The sequence below is a fragment of the Bombyx mori genome, chromosome 6 (assembly GCF_030269925.1).
Source record: "Bombyx mori chromosome 6, ASM3026992v2".
NCBI lineage: Eukaryota > Metazoa > Arthropoda > Insecta > Lepidoptera > Bombycidae > Bombyx > Bombyx mori.
In genome coordinates this window covers 9,062,326-9,084,711 of record NC_085112.1, presented here as the reverse complement: position 1 = coordinate 9,084,711, position 22,386 = coordinate 9,062,326, and the positions used below count along the sequence as shown (strand labels likewise).

Genomic DNA, 22,386 nt, shown 5'->3' with positions numbered 1-22,386 from the left:
CGTCCGCACCGATATTTATTTCTTAACCCATGTTTCGTGATTGCCGTACACATCAAATAAAACTACCCTCCATTTTACCGTAGAGAGCTAATTGATTGACTGCTTGAATTTTCCGATATATTTTTTTATTTTATTCCTACTATTTCACGGACTATCTGCCGTTAATTGGTCACCGGGATCCACAGACATCATCCAATTCAATTAATAGTACCTTTTAAAAACTTTTTTTGCTTTTGTCTACATTTTATATAATTTTTTACAGCATTTTATAATATCTTTTGTGAATAAGAGATTTAAAAAAAATTCATTAAAAAAAAACAAAGTATTATGAATTATATTCTTATTCTTAGTTAGGCAAACCTAGAGTTGCAAATACAGCCAAAATCTCTATGAAAATCGATCTTTCATAAAATCAGTCACACGGGCAATAATTCCAATGTGGAACTACCATTTTTCTTCGCCCCCTATATTATTTCTCTCGTGAACTCACCGACGAACGTTGGTTAAAGTTCTAACGCCATGTCAGCGCGCTAGTAATTGAATCCTGCGGGTCCACCGCCCCTTGACCGCCTCCCCACTCGGCTGTTGCTTATGAAACCTTCTTGTAATTTATAAGATTATTTTTTTATTTATTATTTAAGAAGATAATTGTTTTTTTTTTTATACGGATTATAATAGCATGATCGATATCATTTTTTTTTTTTTTTTATTGCTTATACACTCATATGAGCTCACAGCCCATAGACATCTACAACGTAAATGCACCACCCACCTTGAGATATAAATTCTAAGGTCTCAGTATAGTTACAACGGCTGCCCCACCCTTCAAACCGAAACGCATTACTGCTTCACGGCAGAAATAGGCAGGGTGGTGATACCTACCCGTGCGGACTCAAGAGGTCCTACCCCCAGTAAACGATGTCGTATGTTACGAATACCATTAACCATTAATACATGACTAGGATTTTCATACGTGTGATGCTTAGTGTCTATCTCCGACTCTGAATCAAACCCGGACTCAATGTTACAGTGTGAGGAGGTCAAGTATAATTAGGGTTTTTATATCGTTTAAAACTTGAATTAAACTCACTTAACACTATAAAAAAACTTACCTCTTTTATTGAAATCAATCACATCAATAATTCTTATTATCACACAATTGTTATTAGTCGTCAATAAATATTATGATTCATAAAACATAATGTAATTATAGCCAGTTTCGTGTTTTTAATCGTTTTCAGTAAAAGCTATGTAGAATTATCTACCTATTTGTGATGTTACTGTTTTTTTTTAATGCTTAGATGGGTGGACGAGCTCACAGCCCACCTGGTGTTAAGTGGTTACTGGAGCCTATAGATATCTACGACGTAAATGCGCCACCCATCTTGAGATATAAGTTCTAAGGTCTCAGTATAGTTACAACGGCTGACCCGCCCTTCAAGCCGAAACGCATTACTGCTTCAAGACATAAATAGACAGGGTCGTGGTACCTACGCTTGCGGACTCACAAGAGGTACCTACCACCAGTAATTACGCATATCATAATTTTGCGGGTTTCGTTTTTATTACACGATGTTATTCCTTCACCGTGGAAGTCAATTGTCGACATTTATTAAGTATATACATATTTCATTAGAAAAATTGCAATTAGAAAACATGTGCAGGATTTTGTTTTTATGAGCACAGGATATGATCAATAATTGTTGAATAGGATGCAAAGCGACACTAATACGCAAATCCCACCGCCCTTGTCGCTTTTAGCTGACCATGAGGTATAAAATTTTATAGCGTTGTAAAATATGGATTGCTGACGTATAGATATATTTAATAAATTAATTAAACATTATGATAATACGATGTACATTAATACGGCAATGACTAATAAAACGGTCGTCGCCATAAGCAAGGTCATATGTGACTATTAGAAGTGAACGGTCACTAAACTCGTCGCTAGAATTCAACAATACTCGTAAAACTATTTATACCTACTAGTTTTCGTGAAATTATCAAAATCGGTTTTAATTATTACTGGTGGTAGGACCTCTTGTGAGTCCGCACGGATAGGTACCACCGCCCCGCCTATTTCTGCCGTGAAGCAGTAATGCGTTTCGGTTTGAAGGGTGGGGTAGCCGTTGTAACTATACTGGGACCTTAGAACTCCTAACTCAAGGTGGGTGGCGGCATTTACGCTGTAGATGTCTATGGGCTCCAGTAACCACTTAACACCAGGTGCGCTGTGAGCTCGTCCACACATCTATGCAATAAAAAAATAAAAAAATCGGACCATAATCATTGACATATTAAGATTTACATTCATTTTGTACATTATGATTTCTCAATATTTTTTTTATTGTGATTTTGAAGAAGAAAACTGATCATTCGTTTTTATTTTATTCAAATCACTGTATCTCACCAGTGAGCTATTAAATAAAACAAAAAGAATACTATAGTCAGTTGAAAGATAGATAATACTGTGTTATCCTGGCATGTTTAAATATAGATTGTGTTGTATAGATTGTGATATTATTTTGTATAGATTCTAAAATATAGTGTTATCACATAAATATAGTGAAGGATAACTTTAGACGCTTTCACTCTATCCCCGTACCTGTATTAAGAGCTTCTCAAAATCAGGCTCTACCAGGACTCTAAAAAATTGTACAAATATTATTTTTAAGTAATTAAACTTCACTTGAGCAACTCTCGGAATTCTTCTATTTTACTAATATTCGTATCACATATAATAATAGTAAATATTTTAGATGCTATAAAATACCATACAATGAATAGTAAATCTATTATCAACAGTAACTAGTGGCTTGACTGTTTTTTGTAATAAACTTCTCTTTTAAAACAAATTAAGTGTAGTTGATGCAACGTCTCATGTTTTGCTACTAAAAATAGAATCTAGTACCCATAACCAGTCCACGTAATCAAGTAGTTAATGCGATTACACTCTCGGGGCCCATAAATGGCATTTCTTGGCATAAAATTAAATATCCACGATAAACTAAATATGAAAGTGCATTTTCTAACATAATCTTATGAGTCTTAAGTAAAATAATAGTTGGATAGATAAGCAATTAGTGTTATTACATAATACATAAAGGCTAAAGTTGGATTAAAAAGTTTTTTTATATGTGAGAAGTTGTTTTTTTTCTGTTGCACGAATTGTTCCGTTCTAAATTTAATTTTATTATAATAGAAAACCGTAGATAAACTTCTAAGCCAAAAATAGTAGATACACTTCTATATGTTTATATATTCTATATGTTTCTGTATGTATTATATTTCATTTCACATTTAAAGTATGCATTTTTAAAGGTTAAACGCAAAAGTATCGTTTGTTGAAAAACATTTAGATACATTTTTACTAATTTTCTTTGCTCTATGTTCTGTTTTCTATACGATGGCATTCACGTGATCTCGCCTACACATCTGAGCTGATAAAAAACAATTGTTTTTTGAGATAAGTAAGATAAGTAGATTTCAGATAAGTAGTTTTTGTATAGCCTAGGGCAAATAAATTAACTCACCACCCACATTGAGAAAGATAATATCGTAGGCTACGTCGTATTTCACGAAAGCGTCCATAACACAATGTTCGCCTCTCATAACGCTGTTTGCATATTCAAAATTTATGAGCATATAGACGTGTATCAGATAGTAACGTATATCAGAGAAATAAAACATAAAACGCATCCTTTATATCATATAATAAAAAATATTTAAATCTTATACCTTTAAACGAGCAATTCTTGTATATTAATATATATGTATATAATCTGACTCTCGGAAACGGCTCCAACGATTTTCATAAAATTTAGTACACAGGGGATTTTGGGGGCGATAAATCGATCTAGCTACGATTTATTTTCAGAAAATGTTGTTTTATTCGTGTTTTCAATAATCAACTCTTCCCGACATCTATTGGCGAATAATAATACTATTTTTCTTAATTGAGGGCAACTAACCGCTTTAAAGACACAAAAAGATGGCGTTATCAAAAAAAATCGTCTAGTTAGTCTATATACGTGAAACAATCTGTAAATTGAAATAACAATTTAACACATCGAAAAATTTCAACAAGGGCTTAGTTTTTTGCGGATTTATCTTTATACGTGAAGCAAAAACTTAGTACCCCTTTTTACGAAAATTGCGCAGACGGAGGAATATGAAATTTCTTACACTTACAGATTATATAGAGAATGAGTGCAGAATGTTAATATTTTTTTAATTATGCATAAAAAATACATTAAATCACTAAATAAAAACATTACACACACCACCATGTATTTGACACACACACGCATGCATAGTACTATTTGTTTATTGTCAAACTTTTCATATTGATTATAATCTGTGGTCAAATTGAGAATAGATTAAATATTTTTTGTCTTTATTATTATTTACCCAAAGCGTATGTAGTCTTGACGAAGTCTGTGATTATAGATCTTTGATAGAATCATAATAGTGTACAAACTTATAATTTCAATTAATTATAGTCGAATTTCGACAATCGGGGACCACTAGTTATATAATAATACTTAACCGTTTAAACAAAGGTATGCATGTCAAAACATAATAACTGAGATTCGATTTCTATCTATTATTTCTATGACTGAAGCATGTAGTGACGTCATTCACACATTCGGAAGCATGCCCCTGGCGAACGGGAGAGTCGTGCGAGACGGGTCTAAAGACAAATACTGACTATCGGCAAAATCATATTATAGCCTCAATATAATATCAGATGTTTGTTTATTCGGATACATACCTACTGATCTTGATACGTAATGTAATATTTCGCGTGAATTGTATTTCGAGATAAGAGAATTATTTTGGTGACAGTGTCGTATGTTCACTGATGGTAGGACCTCTTGTGAGTCCGCACGGGTAGGTACCACCACCCTGCCTATTTCTGCCCTGAAGCAGTAATGCGTTTCGGCTTGAAGGGTGGGGCAACCGTTGTAACTATACTTGAGACCTTAGAACTGATATATCAAGGTGGGTGGCGCATTTACGTTGTAGATGTCTATGGACTCCAGTAACCACTTAACATCAGGTGGGCTGTGAGCTCATCCACCCATCTCTGCAATAAAAAATAAAAATGTTCGTTTTGTAGTTTAAAATGTCCTAAACCGCGATATTCGATGTGATATTTTTTTTTGTTTCCCTCTTCGTGCATCGTTGTTCCGATTCACCCAGAAAAACATAATTATACATTTGCATGTCTTTTCAAAGGACCAAACGAACCACGCAAGCTTTTTTTAAAATACATTTTCAGTTTTGTTACTCAAACAATAACTTATTAAGCGAAACCTTTCTTGATAATCTTCAATAATAAGATGTCTTCAACAAAGAAAATCATAACGTAGAATTCTCAAGGGCTAAACAGTGACATCACTCGTTTAAAAGTAGGTACAAATAAATTTTCAACCCATCCGTTTCAATAAAACTCAAATTATTATCAGACTTGAGATCAAGCCTCATTTCCTTTGAGGGAAAGTCTTTGTTGATCCTTTTCTTGTTATTTTCAACGAACAGATATTATTGCAGTTGATGGTTCCGAAGATTTGCGGGAAAATTATAATGAAGCTTTCCTTTGGATAAGATATTTTGGGTTACATTTTATTGTCCGTTACATTTTTCGGGTGAAGCATAAAGTTATAAAAAAAAAAAAACGAGTCCATTGTATTTAAGAAACGTTTTGTGTTCATTCAAGTGTAAACAATTAGAAAATTCTTCTGCATTACGATTTAAATTTGGAATACCTTACCTTTAACGCGCTTAATTTTTATTTACTCAAACTTTGGTCCTTTACTCTTATTTTAGTTCCCATGATATCACCACATTAGAAATGGAAATTACTGCGGTAGAAACATCGACGGTCTCGACAATTCGTGCGAGACTTGGCCACTAGACAAATTTAAATTGGTCAAATTTTGCTCGATGTTTCAAGGACTTGCCGTGGAAATAATAATAACAATTTTTCGGTAGACAGCGGCTTGGCTCTGCCCCTGGCATTGCTGAAGTCAATGGGCGACGGTAACCACTCACCATCAGGTGGGCCGTATGCTCGTCTGCCAACAAGAGCAATAAAAAAAATTTAAAAAAAAGACCTCTTGTATGTCTATCGTTGTGGTCCGTAGATTCATTTACGTATTCGGTAACAGTAAAAACTGTAATGTAACAGTAATGTTCGGCTTATTAACAACCGTTTCAATTGTTCCAGACATTACATCGAGGGACACATGTTTTCAACGTCGACGAAGGCGGCCTGGTGGCTGGCTACATTTTTTAGTGTATTAGTGACAGGTATTTTCTTTTAAATATTATTATTTTATTCAAAATATCTTAACGTGAGACATCATCATCATCATGATGATGATCATCACATCATCATCATCATATCATCACCACATCATGATGAAGATGATGATGCTGATGATGTGGTGATGATGATGGCCTGGTGGCTAGCTCCATTTTTAGTGTATTAGTGACAGGTATTTTATTATTAAAATTTTTATTATTTTATTCAAAATATCTTAACGTGAGACATCATCATCATCATTATGATGATCATCACATCATCATCATCACATCATCACGACATCATGATGATGATAATGATAATGATGATATGGTGATGATGATGGCCTGGTGGCTGGCTACATTTTTAGTGTATTAGTGACAGGTATTTTATTATTAAAAATTTTATTATTTTAATCAAAATTTCTTAACGTGAGACATCATCATCATCATCATGATGATCATCACATCATCATCATCACATCATCACCACATCATGATGATGATAATGATAATGATGATGTGGTGATGATGATAGCCTGATGGCTGGCTACATTTTTTAGTGTATTAGTGACATATTTTTCTTATGAAATATTATTATTTTATTCGAAATATTTTAGACCGAGACACACAAACAAAAAAATATGACGTCGTATTTTCGAGGCTTAAATCCAATGACAGATACGAATTTTTGTAATGTAGGTACCTTAAAACGTGTTCACGAACGAATTCCGCGACGAAGGATAAACGTCGTGTAGTTAATAAAAATTATCCAACGCACAACAACATTTAAAAAACCAGAGATTGCTTCTTCTGTTTGGTTAAGTTGATTGTGGATTATATTTAGAATTGAAATAACTCATGCTTTGTTTATTTTACTATACTTTTACCATAACATTAGATGCATTAACATAAGTTATGATTTGGTCAATGGTGTTTGAATTTCCTATACTCATTGATTAATTAAGCAAATCGTCGTTGCTTAGTTTTCTTATATATGTTTTTCCTGTGTCCAATAAACATAACTTAATAATTATATTATCCAGCATGAATAGTCCAACAGTAACATAAGCCAGCAGTTTGTATTAAACTTGTTTATAATGAAGATCCTCTTATCTTACTTTCTATTCTCAACATTCCTAACCTACAAAACTATGGCAAATGTTTGCATGATTAACAAAGCAAAACGTATTAACCCTTATATTAGCAGAGTTAACCCTTCTCAGGTAAATCCAAGGGTCACTGCTTCAACATTACCTTACCTTACATTCACGAAGCCTACTACGGCTGATAAGTATATTACGTGTTAGATTGGTTGGCTTGTACATACCGGAATTAGATAGTAGCAAATATGATAATATATGTAGCTGATATTTGATATAAGTGAAACGTAAAATTCTAGAAATATCTTTTATCGATAAACGGACGGTAGTTAGCACTATATTTGTAATGTAGACCAAGGGCTCCCAAACTTATTTTGTCTACTGCCCACTTTGAGAATAAATTATTTTTTAGCGCCCCCATTTTTTCACATACCTAAAAACAACTATAGTGAGAGTTTAGTCGGTGTCTAAGAGTCCTCTTAGAATTCCTCTTAGAAATTACAAATCGCCGCCCAAGCTTCTGCACAACGCTCCCTTTTTTTCTGGATCTGTTACCGCCTCCTTTAGGCCTGCAGCACCCACAGGGGGACGTTATCGTCCACTTTTGGAAAGGCTGATAGTAGACGAATAACACCTCAGTCGACCTTGGCTATAACTGCCAAGTAGCCGAAACATCGGAAGTAATAATATGATAATAAAAAAAACAAGATAAGCCATTAAATTACTTTGAACTACGTCTACAAGTCGTGAAAACCGAAGATAATAGTTTTAACTTTATATTAGTTTTTGATTAAACACCTCAATCAAATTTATACTTAGCCTATTCAATATCGAAATTAGACATTTACAAATTCAGTTAGGCATCAAACCCTACTTTAAGCTCCAGATAGTGCGACTAAATATTTTCTCTAACTACTGCATCTTTCTTTAATGGACCAGTCGATTTTCCTGTTATAGATATCTTTATCTCAAATCTGTAACAGTTCAGACGCACTCTCACGAGCCATCGCTTCGATTCGGTTCGATAGCTTTTAATTATTACTTTTAGCTTATTTACCCTTTTTTATCTCATTTCTTTTTTTTTCCTTTTGGCTATTTTTATCTAATCGTTATATTTTTCGAGCAGATGAGCAGCGTAGTACATATTTATTGTAAACGCGGAAACATTTTAATGATTACGAGATTTATCATATATGGTGTTTACAGATTACAATTATTTTTTTTCGAATTACAACAAAATTAAATAAATTCTCTACTTATTGTCTTGGTGGTGCGGTAGTTACGCTCCTGAATGTTTCGCCGGGGTCGTAGGTTCGATTACCACATCGGGAAAAAACATTCGTGTAATGTTGTTTGCTTCTTAAAACTTGTTTGCTTTTTGTCTGGGTGCTTACTTACTATCTATATTATTAGTATGATATGTAATTATTTTAAAAAAAGTCAGTCTCTGGTACCCATAACACAGGGAATCCTAAATTGGGACTGGATGACCGTGCGTGCTTAGTTCTCAGTTATTATTATTAGTTTTTCTTCCGTTTTAAATTTAAGAAAAAAAAAACAACACTTCATACTTCATTGCTGCAATGTAATGCTCATCAGCCGCTTTGGCGTCCCTAATGAGTAAGTTGCTGTGAAATCGTTGATTTTAAAATATTGAAGACATTTAACAAAATTCGCTATGAAAATAGTTCGAATTCTGGAAAATAATACGAGTAGCAACTTTTGTTTTCAATATGAGCACGGGTCTGCAACAATGCGACATAATGTGTAAATCACGCTCTAGTTGTCGAATTCAACTTAACACAATATTAGATACGTTAATTCTATTTGGCTAAGATCCCATTGTGATGATTTATCTTCCAAAGACGATTACTTTCATTCATCGCTATAGCCCAAGATCAAACAGAATACAAGCGGTTATATGGCCCTTTTTAAATTTACTGATGTAAAGTTTAATAACAAAATGTTATTACAATATCAGCAGCTGAAGTAGATGAAAAATAGGGGGAAAATAGCAATAACAATACCATCATCATAAAACCACGATCACTTAAAGGCGCTAAATAAAGAGATTATAATTCATCTACGATTAATTATGTAGCCAAAAAATCACCAAAAAATACATTTTAATTAAATATTCTCAAATCACTCACTCGTGCATCGGCAATATTTTAAAATAATTTTACCGAAAGAAAATGAATATTAATCTGTTACAAAATTCATTGAAGTGGTTTAAGCACTTGCTTCCTCAATAGCATTAATTGATAATAAATTGGGGTCTGCGAGTTCTCTAGTAGCTGTAACGTCGTTACTAATAACATTATGTACTTCCTTATATTGTCGACCTTATCTTGTTATGAAATAATTAAGTGTTCTATTTACGTTTACAAGTTCAGTGGTATTGGTCGCACCGCTATTGCGGACTAATAATAATTAGATTTAAATAGTTCAATTTCAGTTTTATAGATTATAATACTGTTTAAATGATAGAGATATGAAGCATTGTATTTTTTCCCCGACATTTTTAATGAATCAAACAAACTCATTCGTGCTAAATTTCACTTTAAATATAACGGTACATTCTGGTCGTAGAGCGTCATCGGGTACCTTCTCACCCTAAACATTAAAAATATACCATCATACTAAACGCTAACCGTATATTATTCCATTTGTCTCTCTTCAAATTATTATTTTAATAGTTTCATATCATTTAAAAGAATAACAATGTTAATCAAGTTTGCTAATGCGGGGCAATAGCCAGCTTCCTGCATTATTCATTAGCGTTTATTCAACTTTGAGTTTTATTTGGGTAACGCTAAACTCCTTTTTTGTATAATATTAATTAATAAGTACTATCTGTTATATGATTACAGTATTCGATACCGTTTTCGCGTTGACAAATAAACAGTTATTTGTAACACTCGTGACTGTACCACGCGCACTTTTAATATGAGAGTTATCTGGATCAAACTGGATCGAGTTGTATTTGAAAAAAAAAATTTATCGATTAAGATTTCGACTTATATCTTAAGCTAAGGTGGTCGCATTGATGTAGTGTTGTGTATGGGTATCGATAACCATATAACACCATATTTTCCAGCTTATTAACCCAACTAGATAAAAAATAGATATGTATAATGTTATGGAATACTTGAGAATGAATAAACCATAGAAGACTTAATTCGGTTTTCTGTGATATTAACATTTAAAGCCCTTAATCTCTTTTAAAATTAATATTTTAAACAGTTTGTAGGTACTATACAAAAAATGAACTCTCTTTTCACTGCACGACAGACAGACGAGTGATTTCGTTAAGAAAAATATTTTATTAAAACTAAAGAGTTTTAAAAGTTTTAAATGATAAATCTTTTTCTTTAGATATATATGTATACTGTCATAATATCTACGGAGCATTCGTCTGTCTCACACTGTGACTGTTTTATATTGGTCAATGTGAATTTTTCAAAATCTGTTTTCGTGATTCATAGCGGAGATGCCGACACAAACAGAGGCGGAGCCCGAATTCCTGCAAGCCCTGGAGAACCACACTGTGACTCTGGGACGCGACGTGCACTTTACATGCGTCGTCAACCACCTCTCAAACTACAGGGTAATTCTTAGATTTATTATTTAACTATAAGCTTTTTCTTGTTTATTGCTTATTTATGTGTAAAAATTTTTATTAATAATTATTATATATATTTATATATATGTATGTATATAATATATTTCACTGAATTGGTACACCGCGCGTAATTCGTTTCCAAATGATTCTTGACCACCTGATGGTGGTCTGGAAGCGATTGCTCTTAGCGATAAGACCGCCCGCCAATTGTACTTTTTTTTTGTATTTAATGTATCGCATTGTTTACTTATTTTTTTGGTGTACAATAAAGAATACTCTCTCCTCCCCTCTCCCCCTCCCCTTTTCAGTATCAGTAGTATCAGAAGTCCACAGATTTCGCAACATAAATCCAGATAAAAAGGTGAAGTCAATATCTCAATTTCATTGTACAGCTGCGTCTCTCTTGAAAACGGAATGCGCAACTGCTTCGCCGTGGAAACAGTCGATACCTAACCATTACAAGCACATAACCATAACCGCTTAACCATCTGCCATTACTCAAGCACATAAATACCGCTGTAAGCTATCGATATAAAACATAGTTAATCCTTATTCTAAGCCACCTAACTGTGTTTCTAGGTAATCAGATTTCAGCTACAAATCCCCTTATATTTCGTATCTAGTATTCACAATTAGGCTTAGAAAGCTTTGCGAGAACACTACCATAAAATAAGGTATTAAGAATCGAGATGGGTATTATGGCCTTAACGTTTGCACCTAGAATTATTTATATTTTCATATTATTCTATTCGAAACATTTCAATTCTTCGTTCAACATTTCTTCGTTCAAGTCTAAATTCAAGGTTTTTGAAAAAAAATCAGTCATGTTTGACATCAGGAACTTTGAATTTTTTTGTTTTGATACGTTACACGACCACGCTCATCGCTTGCCTGGTGCTAAGTGAATTCCGGAGACCATAGACAGCCCAACGTGAACGTCAACACCTGCAGGAAGTACACCAGCAGAAATAGTCAAAACGATGGCTTATAATCCATGCGATCCATGCAACCCATGACCGAACGCTGTGGAGGAAAGTCACATGTGGTCGCGATCCTCAGCAGTGAAGGAACGATGGAGTATAGACGCAGGCTCTCGTATATCCCTTTGGATGTACATATATCTACCAATAAAAAACCTGACATTGAGTGAGTCGTAAGCTCGTCATCCCTCAAAAGCGATAAAAAAAAAGATATGCAGACAATGTTAAAGGCAAACTTCTGTTTATTTTTCAATTACTATACTACACTGAGACCTTAGAACTTATATCTCAAGGTGGGTGGCGCATTTACGTTGTAGATGTCCATGTGCTCCAGTAACCACCTAACACCAGGTGGGCTGTGAGCTCGTCCACCCATCTAAACAATAAAAAAAAAATTGGTTTGCATACTTCAACACGCTGATGGTCCACCTAATATTAAGTGATTACCAGACCCTATGATATCACAACATAAATTTCGCTACCAACCTTTGCATAAGGTCTAAGTATCGGTGGTATAGTATAAAGGCTTATAAAGGCCCTACCTTTCAAACCGGAACGAATTACTGATTCACGACGGAAATAGGCGGAGTGGTGATTATAACACGACCTACCACCAGTAATTAGTGTTATTACGCAAATTTTATGAAAATTTTCGAGAGTTTGCTTTTTAAATAGCACGACATATTCCCTCATTGCTTTTTTTTATTGCCGTATGGGCAGACGATCATGCGGCCCACCTGATGGTGAGTGGTTACCGTCGCTCATGGAAGTCAGCAATACCAGGTGCAGAGCCAAGCCGCTGCCTACCGTTTAATACTCTCCACAAGCCTCGTTTGAAGAAGGACATGTCATGTCATAGCGTATGTCATAGTATATGTCATAGCGCTCGGGAAACACCGTGGAGGGGAGCTCATTCCATAGCCGGATGGTACGTGGCAAAAAAGATCTCTGGAAACGCACTGTGGATGAACGTAGTAGCTCCAGGTAGTATGGAACTCAATGACATATTATATGGTACCTGTCTACAAGATTTGAACATCGACATAGTCAATCGCATCGCTCAATATGAGGATACCGTCCATCTTATCCTAAAATATAACTATTATACACTTTATTGTCATTGAAAATTACGATAACAGCCACTTAGATCAAAAATAGTGTAATGTCGTATTGTAAATTGATTAAAAAAACAATGATCCTAACAGAAAACGTTACCAATCATAACACTCAAACGAATAAAATAAATGTTTAATTTTTTCACTAACGAAAAATTCTTCCTCATTAAAGAGCAAAGCACAAAAAATTGACAGTAAATATTATGGCTTCTCTTAGCATATTCATTACTCTGTCTCTTAATTGTCAATTTCAATCATTTCAATTTTATTCGTTTGCATACCTACAGCTTTTTTGTTCGTTCTTATTTGATACCAAAATGTCCTGCATCATAATTTTTACATACGACATTTTTGTATATTTTTTTTATTAATGCAAAACGTAATCCAACCAAAATACTTATGCGTTTTGGTTGCATTATATTTAAATTGTTTCTTTTTGGTTGTTGTTGTCGCGGAGAAGATTCCTTGAATGTATCCTCACATTACAGAAAAGGCATCTGAAGTGAAACACCATTGCAATCAAGTGCTGGTCAGGATCATCTCATCAGTTTTCGATTCCATAGCCTTCATGATCACGTCTACTGGTAGTCAATACTCTGGCACCAAAGCTCTCAGACCCTGTTGTGGAAAGTGGATGACGACAAAGCCATCCATACCTTGGTATATGTGGAGTCCACGCACACTACCACACTAAAGCGAGATCTACAAATGCAAAATAGAAATAGTAAACGCAGAATTTTCAGTTTGCCGTCTCCTGCCTCCGCGAGCATAGTCTCGACTCTCTTGAGTCCTAAACAGGTTTTCAAGACATAGGAGGTTGAAGGGAAAACCCTCCAAGCTTACATTACAAAACGCTATCCTGACCCATGGATGTATTGTTCCGCAGCTATCGGGAAACTATTTAGAATGACTTCATCAAAATTCAGCCCAAAAACTGAAAACTTCCTCTAAAGCAACTAAATGGAGGAAAGCACCATACATTTTGTCCGGAGCACCTTATTTAAGTAGTCTTTAACTTCACTCATGTAACTCAGTGATGTACGGGGAATCTACTAAATTAAATGTCATTCAAGTTAATAATTATAAGCATCATTGTAGCTCTTATTAACATATAATGTAGACGTCAGAGAATGAGCATAACTCATCTTTTCTAAAGCGCTTATCGTTCATAGTAATATAATAACAGATGTTTTACCTTTCCGAGTTTTTTTCCAATAACTGCGATGACGGATCTATATCTATAATTACTATTGTAATCTCTCTTCTACCATTTAATTATCATATTTTCACACTCATTGGATATCGAAATATCGCAAACGACTCTTTTCTTGTAAATACACTTTGGAATTGAATTAGAATAACTAAAAATAAATAAATAAAGATTTTTTTTATTTCGCCGCCGGAGTTCAAATCAGTAGCTACATTCCAATTCAAATAGTATCAGATTCATCGGCATGAAACATCAACTGTCGATACCTTTATTGAGAGGTCAATATAAAAAAAACTGTATTCTGCTTTAATTATAATACAATAAATTAATTAACGAAATATATAACTATTATACTTAACTTACTGGTTACTGGTGGTAGGACCTCTTGTGAGTCCGCGCGGGTAGGTACCACCACCCTGCCTGTTTTTGCCGTGAAGCAGTAATGCGTTTCGGTTTGAAGGGTAGGGCAGCCGTTGTAACTATACTTGAGACCTTAGAACTTACATCTCAAGGTGGATGGCGCAATTACGTTGTGGATGTCTATGAGCTCCAGTAACCACTTAATACCAGGTGGGCTATGAGCTCGTCCAACCATCTAAGCAATAAATAAAAAAATAAAAAATAAACTATTACTACTACATACTAAAATTAACAATCCTTTGATTTACTGATAGCACGACGTAAAGTAGGCCGCCTATTTCTGTGAAGCAATGGGGAAAGTAATAATACTAATAATGATGAATGAGACTTAGATCTCATGTGTCAAAGTATTCAATTTCACTCAGGCCGCGAGATCGTTCAAGTCACTCGTCTAAGCACTAAAAATTTTGCTAGAAAAGCAAGGACTCCGCGATAAAAGAAAGACATCGTTCTAAACTAAGTTGCGAATCTATTTGAGGAATACACCGGTTTTACGAACATTAACATGATTCGCATTACAGAATAAACATGAGTATATTTTTTTTGCTTCGTAAATAAGTAACTTGGTGACGCTGGCGCGACAAGATTATAAAAATGCCACTTAGCATTCTGCTAATTTGCAAACGCGGCTGTTCTAAACCATAATGTTAGAAGGATGCTAACCGTTACTCAACATCGCACAGTAGCGTGATATCATCATTCAAATAAAAAAAAACACTAATATGGACATCAATACAAATAATGAACTCGTCGTAAGTGTGTTTGAAGCTAAAGGTTTACTTTATTTGTTCATGTGGTGTACCAATATCGCTACGGCATCAGCGATGATACTGAATAAATTATGAATGTGTGCCATTTCGATAATATTTGTGTAACACAACTGGCTCGGAGCATCATGAGCGACTAAAGACGATAAACAATTGACATTAAAGAGTTCTCCATTGTTATTTTAGCATTCCGTGGCCAAATTGAAAAACAAAACCTGTATTAATTGTTACAGTCTCTCTCTTGGCGTATCTGTCCGTTCTTATGCTATTAGATAGATGAGAATAAAGTTTAAATGGGATTTGGGACGGATAGGAAAATTGTATATTATAATTTGTGATATGTCAACTTTTCAATATTTTTCTGAGAAGTATTTGCCAAAGCAATGTTATAAACTTTAGATTTCTTAAATATGTATTATTGCCATTTTTGGAGTTATTATTAATCAATTTATTTTAGAGTTCTTATATTATGAAATATTAAATTTTAATAAGATTTCAGGACCACGTGTCCATATTTTGCGCTGTAGTTTAGTAGATTTTACATTAATGTTTGTATGGTTTTAGAAAACATTAAAATATATTTATAGGACGTTTCTCTTTCACTGTGAGACAAAAAACAAAAGGTATTTTTCGTTTAAATTTTTTTTTAAAATACCTCCCCTCTACCTTTCAACAAGGTATAAAAAGCTTAAGTGAATTAGATATTGTTTGGCAGGTGTTATTATTATCTTTATTACAGGACCCACGACTATGAGCTCCAACACACTTGATAGTTGTGGCTTTGACACGACCTTGAAAACTCGTTTTAGGATGTAGGAATCGCTAATTGTTTTATTTTCATATTTAATGAATCATTCCATTGTCAATGTTGGGAAAATTTAATAAAAGGCGTAAATTATCAAAATAATTATCATTTTAATGTAGTTTATCACTAATATAATTCCAATTGATGTATATACACTTAATCTAATTTGATAATAGTATAATAATGTAAGTAAAAAATAATTTCTTGTTTGGTACTTAATAAAATACTGAAATTAAATTTTCAGTCTTAATATTTACAATTCTAAGATCAGCTACACAATAAACTTATATATGATATTTTTCTAAATGTATGATTAATTCCGATCTACACCTAATATTTAGACTTATTTGTAAAGTTTGCAACGATTGTAAACAAATTATTGATTGAATTTTACATTTATGAGCCTTTTTGCTTACAACCTACGTTTAAATAAATATTAAGGTACTGATTTATTTTGTTCGCTCTTTTTTAGATCCATTAACTCCTTCATTTCATCCTTTGATTTATCTTTGAAATAACATTCGATTTCTTGTAAAGACTTGTCTTTAGTTTCAGGCAAATATTTAAACAATATTAGTACACAAATCGATACTGATATACCGTAAAATAAACATGCACCATGAAAGCCGAACACCCTAAAAATGAACGGTGAAACTTTAAGAACTGTAGCCATTAAAATATCACTAAACAAACCCATTACGAACATTGCCGAACTCTTAAACTGAAGAGGTATCAATTCCCCATAAATCGACGTGGTCATTATAATTGGTCCACAACTTATGGTCACTGAAAACATTATCAACAATGCTATGGACAGAATATTGTTTTCAGTTATTATCGACTGTTTAACTAAATATAAATACAATGAAATCACGTACAAAAATATCATACCCAACGAGGAAGCAACTAAAAGTTGAGTTCTACGCCTTAAGAAATTAGCTAACAAGCATCCAACATACATTCCTAGTACTGTAACACCGTCTAGTACTAACATGCCCTTATAGGCCATTGACTCGCTGTCAGTAATTTTTTTAATAATGTTTATAGCATACATGCTGAACACAATTTTTCCCGATAAGTTGTTAAGGGACATCATCAACATGCACAGTAGAACAGGTTTATAGAATTCTGCACAGAGAAGAGTTTTTCCGAAATTGTTAAGTCTCCATCTCCAAGTTGTTTTATCGTCAGCGTGACACTTTCTGTATTCTTTTTGGGAGTTAATTAGGTATTCGAGTTCTTCCTCCGACTCCTTGTCGTAGCCTTTGAGCCAGCGATATGACGCAGTGCATTCATCGAACCTTCCTTTAGTCGCTAGCCAATACGGCGATTCAGGCCAAATGAGAACTGTGACGGTGAAAGCGGAGCAGACAAATGCAAAAATTCCGATGTTCTTCCAATAATAAAACGTTCCGATTGCATTCGACGCCCATATTCCCCAAAAGAATGAAGCTGACTTGATCGTTAAAAATATCCCTCGATATTTAACGGACGTATATTCTGTTATGATGACAGGTAATATGGTATGAGCACCGGTCTGGGCCATACCCTGCATAATTTCGCTGATTAAAATATGCGTTGTGTTTGTACTGCAGTAAAAAACAACATACGCCACTAATGAATTCACACACAAAATAATAAACGGTATCTTGCGTCCGATGAATTCAGTGAAAACCGGTAATAAGAATACCCAAGGTATCCCGCCATATCCTATGACGGATGCTGAAAATAAAATTATTGTGAGAATCACAAATGAGTGAATCAGTAATTCAAGTACCCTATTGATTAATTGGATATTTTTAGACAGCCCTAAGATGTTAATTCTAATAATAACGTTAAATTGTTTTTCTTCTGTCTGAGAATTTTTTTCTTCGCTTTTTACTCAAGAAGTTTCATCGTAATTTATTTGTGTTGTATTACTGTATTCATGATAGCGTTATAATTGATTTTATATTTAGGAATTCAAGTCATCGTTAATATGTGATTGTCGTAAATTAGAAAAATTGGTTTAGTCAAAACCACACTTTTGATATAACAATTTGAGTTTTAGTGATAAAAATACATTAGATATAACTTAAGCTCACGCGTAAGCGATGATCTTATATCACAATATGAAGTTGGCACTATGAAATGTCGTTGCACTGCCAATATTCTGTACTAGATATTAGAATAGCTGACAGTACCAGCTTACTCTCAAAGACATATGGGATCTTCGGCAAATTAGTAAGTAATAAAACTTATATCCAAGCACATACTATTGGGACATTTAAAGTTGAGAGCTTACACGAATAGACATCCACTCTGCCCATTTTTTCCAAATGAGGACACGACCATTATAATACAATTGAGACTTCGACCTCATGTCTCAAGGTGGGGGACAGCCCCGTTTACACGTTTTGATGTATATGAGTTCCGGTAAGGACTCAGAGACAAGTGGGGCGAGAACTAGTTTGCCTATTCAGAGCAATACAAAACTGCCTCTGATAATGAAGGTTTTTTTTATATATTTTTTTAAATTAAGAATTTATTTACATAGCCATGACTCCATTTCCTCCGAGACTGCTTCTGTAGAGTTTGCCTCTTTTCTGAGCTGAGGTATGAATACCGTGGGTGCTCCTGTGGCCATTCCCAGGGTGAAATAAATCGTCCATACTCCACTACAAACGAGGAACTGTAATAAGCGAAAAAAAAACAAAACAATAATTACAAACAACAAAAATTAAATCGTACTATTGTTCAAATATAATGAAATCGATAACTCCATACGAAAAACATTGATAACAGTATTTTTATTTTAATACCTGCTTGATAAACGGCATCCACGAACACTTTTTAATGCTTCCATAATTCTCACGTGTACTAACTTCTTTGTAATTAGAGTCCATGATTTGTAAAAACGAATAATAAAACTTTTTTTTTTAAACTTTTAATTTTTTTTAATATAAAACTTTCAAATTTTGTACCACTCGATTTTTTTTTTTTCACAAATATTACTTGTTACCGTGCATGGTTGTGCAAACACACTTTCGACAAACGAATGAACATTTAACAAAAAACAGCACGAGTTTTTATTCTTATATCTTCAATTGCAATTCGTGAAATCCCTTGACATGTACTCGTAATTCCAGTGATCAGTATGCACTTATTTACATTATGCTTAATGATTAACCGTACGTTGGCGCCGTGCGGGCCGGTTGAGCTGCCTTTGAATTTTACGGACAAATTATGCGACAAATATTGCACAACCGACCTTAAGCACTGCGTAAACACGAATGTTTCCAGATATTTTTGCAGAGCGCTTAAACCACAACGGCGTGCATGGCGCTATGATAAAACTTGTTTTCCCACGTCCACCAAGGATCGTTTCAAAATTAGGATGTTGTTCACGTTCACGCGTACAAAGCTGCCGCATAAAATATTAAGTATTTTTTATTTTATTTATAGTACATTAAAGTGTTTGAAAAAAAATAATTCGCACATTAAACAACAATAACGAAAGCATGTTAAAATCCAAACAATTCTTGTTCATTATTAATAGGAATCAACTGTTAAGGCGTCGCTTTAAAAGCAGACAATAGTATGGCCAGCCATAACAAGCACCTTCTTAAGCGTCGACTCATAAGGACACGATACGTCCACAGACTATATAAAAAAAAAAACGCGTGACTAGTCTGTACCACATTAGCCCGCTGGAGAATATAAAACCAGTTTGAGGAGTTGTTGCACACCACAGGGTTCACATGTGACTTCACCTTTAAAGAATATCACGGCATATATAAAATATCCATATAATCAATGCGAAATATTTTAGGGTTTCAATTTGAAAATCATTGAGTTTTAAAAACATTTGGAGTAATAGACGCCACGCAATTACAACTTAGATTGACTCTGGGGCATGATTTGAGACATTACATTACTTGCTATGAAGAAAACATTTTTAACATTTATAATAAATTCAGGTAGATTCTGGTTGACACTAACGACGTTATCCGGCCAATAAAATGAAAACCAACTCACTTTATTTATCTACACTAATATTATAAAGCTGAAGAGTTTGTTTGTTTGAATGCGTTAATCTCAGGAACTACTGGTCCGATTTGAAAAATTCTTTCAGTGTTAGATAGTCCATTTACTGAGGAAGGCTATAGGCTATTTAATATCACAGTAAGACTAATACAAGCACCAATATAGAATGTTTCTAAATAGGGGCTTAAGTAGCTCCTTAACATTCTATAATTCAAAAATATTTTCACTTTCTATATAATTGAAGTTGGAGGTAAAATTTAGCGTTATGTCCGAGTAACTAATCCACGCGGACGGAGTCGCAGTCAAAAGCTAGTTTTAAATAAATGTCTCTACGTCTGCATATACGTACGCGCAAACGGTACGCTCAAACAGATTTTTATTATTAGTTTTTATAATACTTACTTTACATACATTATGTTAAATTTTCAATCTAAACAAACATTTTTAAATACATCTCAATAACCGGTGTAGCCACGAATTCAAACAACCTTCACAAACATCTCAGCCAATGAAAATGTCGTTGGTGTTATATTATACGAATGGTAGTTTTATAAACTTATTTCCATTCGAATAAAATCTTTTCAATGGCACTTAATGCATTCGCGTTATAATCAACAAAGGACGAAAAACAAATACTTCACTGCCTTTATGAACTGTTAATTGGTGGTTTAATGGGTTAAATAAGGTCGATAAGGTTGCTTAGATGCAAATAAAAATTGCTTCACGACAAACCAGTTTCGATCAATGTCGCCATATGGGTATTTATAATCTATTTTCATCACTGCAACGATATTCGCTTGCCATACTCCGCAATAAAAAGTGAAGTTTCACTAGGTTTCTTTATAGAGTCTGCGTACACTTCTGAATGATAATGAGTTCGGGCGACCGTATTATTACGACATAGTATATGTGTAGTTTTAGACTAGCTTTACTGCTTGTAACCACAGAGCAACACATTTTGTATGCATTCATTAAAAAATACACACTATACAAAATGTCCAACGAACAAGCAAATCGAGCTGAAATACCTATTTATTTCTCGTAGTTTTATCAAGAAAATTATATAATAATTATCAATTTCATGATTACACTAGATGGCCAGACGAGCCTACGGCCTTTCGCAGTGTAAATTAGTTGTTGTAGTCCATAGGCATCAGACACTCACCTACCTTGAGATATGAGCAGAAGACTCAATTACGTGGTGTAATGACTGTCCCACAAAAATGGTTACAATAATGATATTAAAATTACCAGTGCAGCTTCCAAATACACTCAAACACCAGTAATTATACCTACCATTGCTCATTTTCCACCACTTACCGCCACGCAATGGAGTTCGCCTGTACTATTTAGAACCTTACAAGAAATTCATGTCATATTCAGAGACTTTTCTTATCTGTACTCTCTAAGCTTTGGGAATTAATTTCCTACTATGCTATTCTCAGTAATTTTACATCGCTATAATAAAAATAAAATAAACATTAAAAAAGTACTTTACAATAACTAGAGTTGTTATAACATAAATCAACTATCAATTATTGATAGTTTTATATTTTGAAACTAGCTGACCCGACAGACTTCGTAGTGCCTCAATCGATAAATAAAAGACCTACATTTTTGTATAAAATAAACTTAAAACAAACAAAAGGAATCCGTCCGACGGGAGACACATCAAAGGAAAAACAAAATTGTTATTTTTATTTAATTCCGAGAATTTTCATAGTTATCTACCTTTTAAACCTTCTATGGACTTCCACAAATAATTCAAGACCAAAATTAACCAATTCAGTCCAGCCGCTCTCGAGTTTTAGCGAGACTAACGAACAGCAATTCTTTTTTATATATATATAGATAAATATAACTGCAAAATACCACAGGAAAAAACAAGCAAATTTCAAAAACGTCCAGCTCCGACTTAACCTAAGGAACTACTTTGTATAAAGGTTAATATTACAAACCAGTCCTTACTACTTTCATACGGGTATATATGATTATTACAGAAGAGACAAACCAAATCTTGGTT

The 22,386-nt window shown here is 34.0% G+C and overlaps 2 protein-coding genes across 3 annotated transcripts in view; one reads left to right on the top strand and one right to left on the bottom strand.

The window, feature by feature from the left end:
* LOC101746954 (lachesin) overlaps nucleotides 1-22,386 on the top strand; it is a 126,211-nt gene that overhangs the window by 54,515 nt on the left and 49,310 nt on the right. The window contains exons 2-3 of one of the 2 annotated variants that reach the window (XM_038011548.2): nucleotides 6,236-6,318; nucleotides 10,904-11,025. In XM_038011548.2, coding sequence (XP_037867476.1) covers nucleotides 6,255-6,318; nucleotides 10,904-11,025 — 186 coding nt within the window. In that variant the 5' untranslated portion in view covers nucleotides 6,236-6,254. Of the gene's footprint in view, nucleotides 1-6,235; nucleotides 6,319-10,329; nucleotides 10,453-10,903; nucleotides 11,026-22,386 lie in introns of those variants that run through there. The other variant, XM_062669092.1, reaches the window with a different exon arrangement.
* Nucleotides 16,428-20,051, bottom strand: LOC105842273 (facilitated trehalose transporter Tret1). The gene is made up of 3 exons (XM_012694234.3): nucleotides 19,139-20,051; nucleotides 18,870-19,008; nucleotides 16,428-18,059 (listed from the first exon to the last, which is right to left on the bottom strand). The coding sequence occupies exons 1-3, from the start codon at nucleotides 19,220-19,222 to the stop codon at nucleotides 16,774-16,776; spliced, it is 1,509 nt and encodes a 502-aa protein (XP_012549688.1). The 5' UTR covers nucleotides 19,223-20,051; the 3' UTR covers nucleotides 16,428-16,773.

Excerpts from the sequence above, each read along its gene's own strand:
- LOC105842273 (XM_012694234.3), bottom strand. The coding sequence starts at position 19,222 with ATGGACTCTAATTACAAAGAAGTTAGTACACGTGAGAATTATGGAAGC. Across the intron at positions 19,009-19,138 it reads GGATGCCGTTTATCAAGCAG|TTCCTCGTTTGTAGTGGAGT; the intron begins GTATTAAAATAA and ends CGCTTATTACAG. Across the intron at positions 18,060-18,869 it reads GGAAATGGAGTCATGGCTAT|CATCCGTCATAGGATATGGC; the intron begins GTAAATAAATTC and ends TTTTATTTTCAG.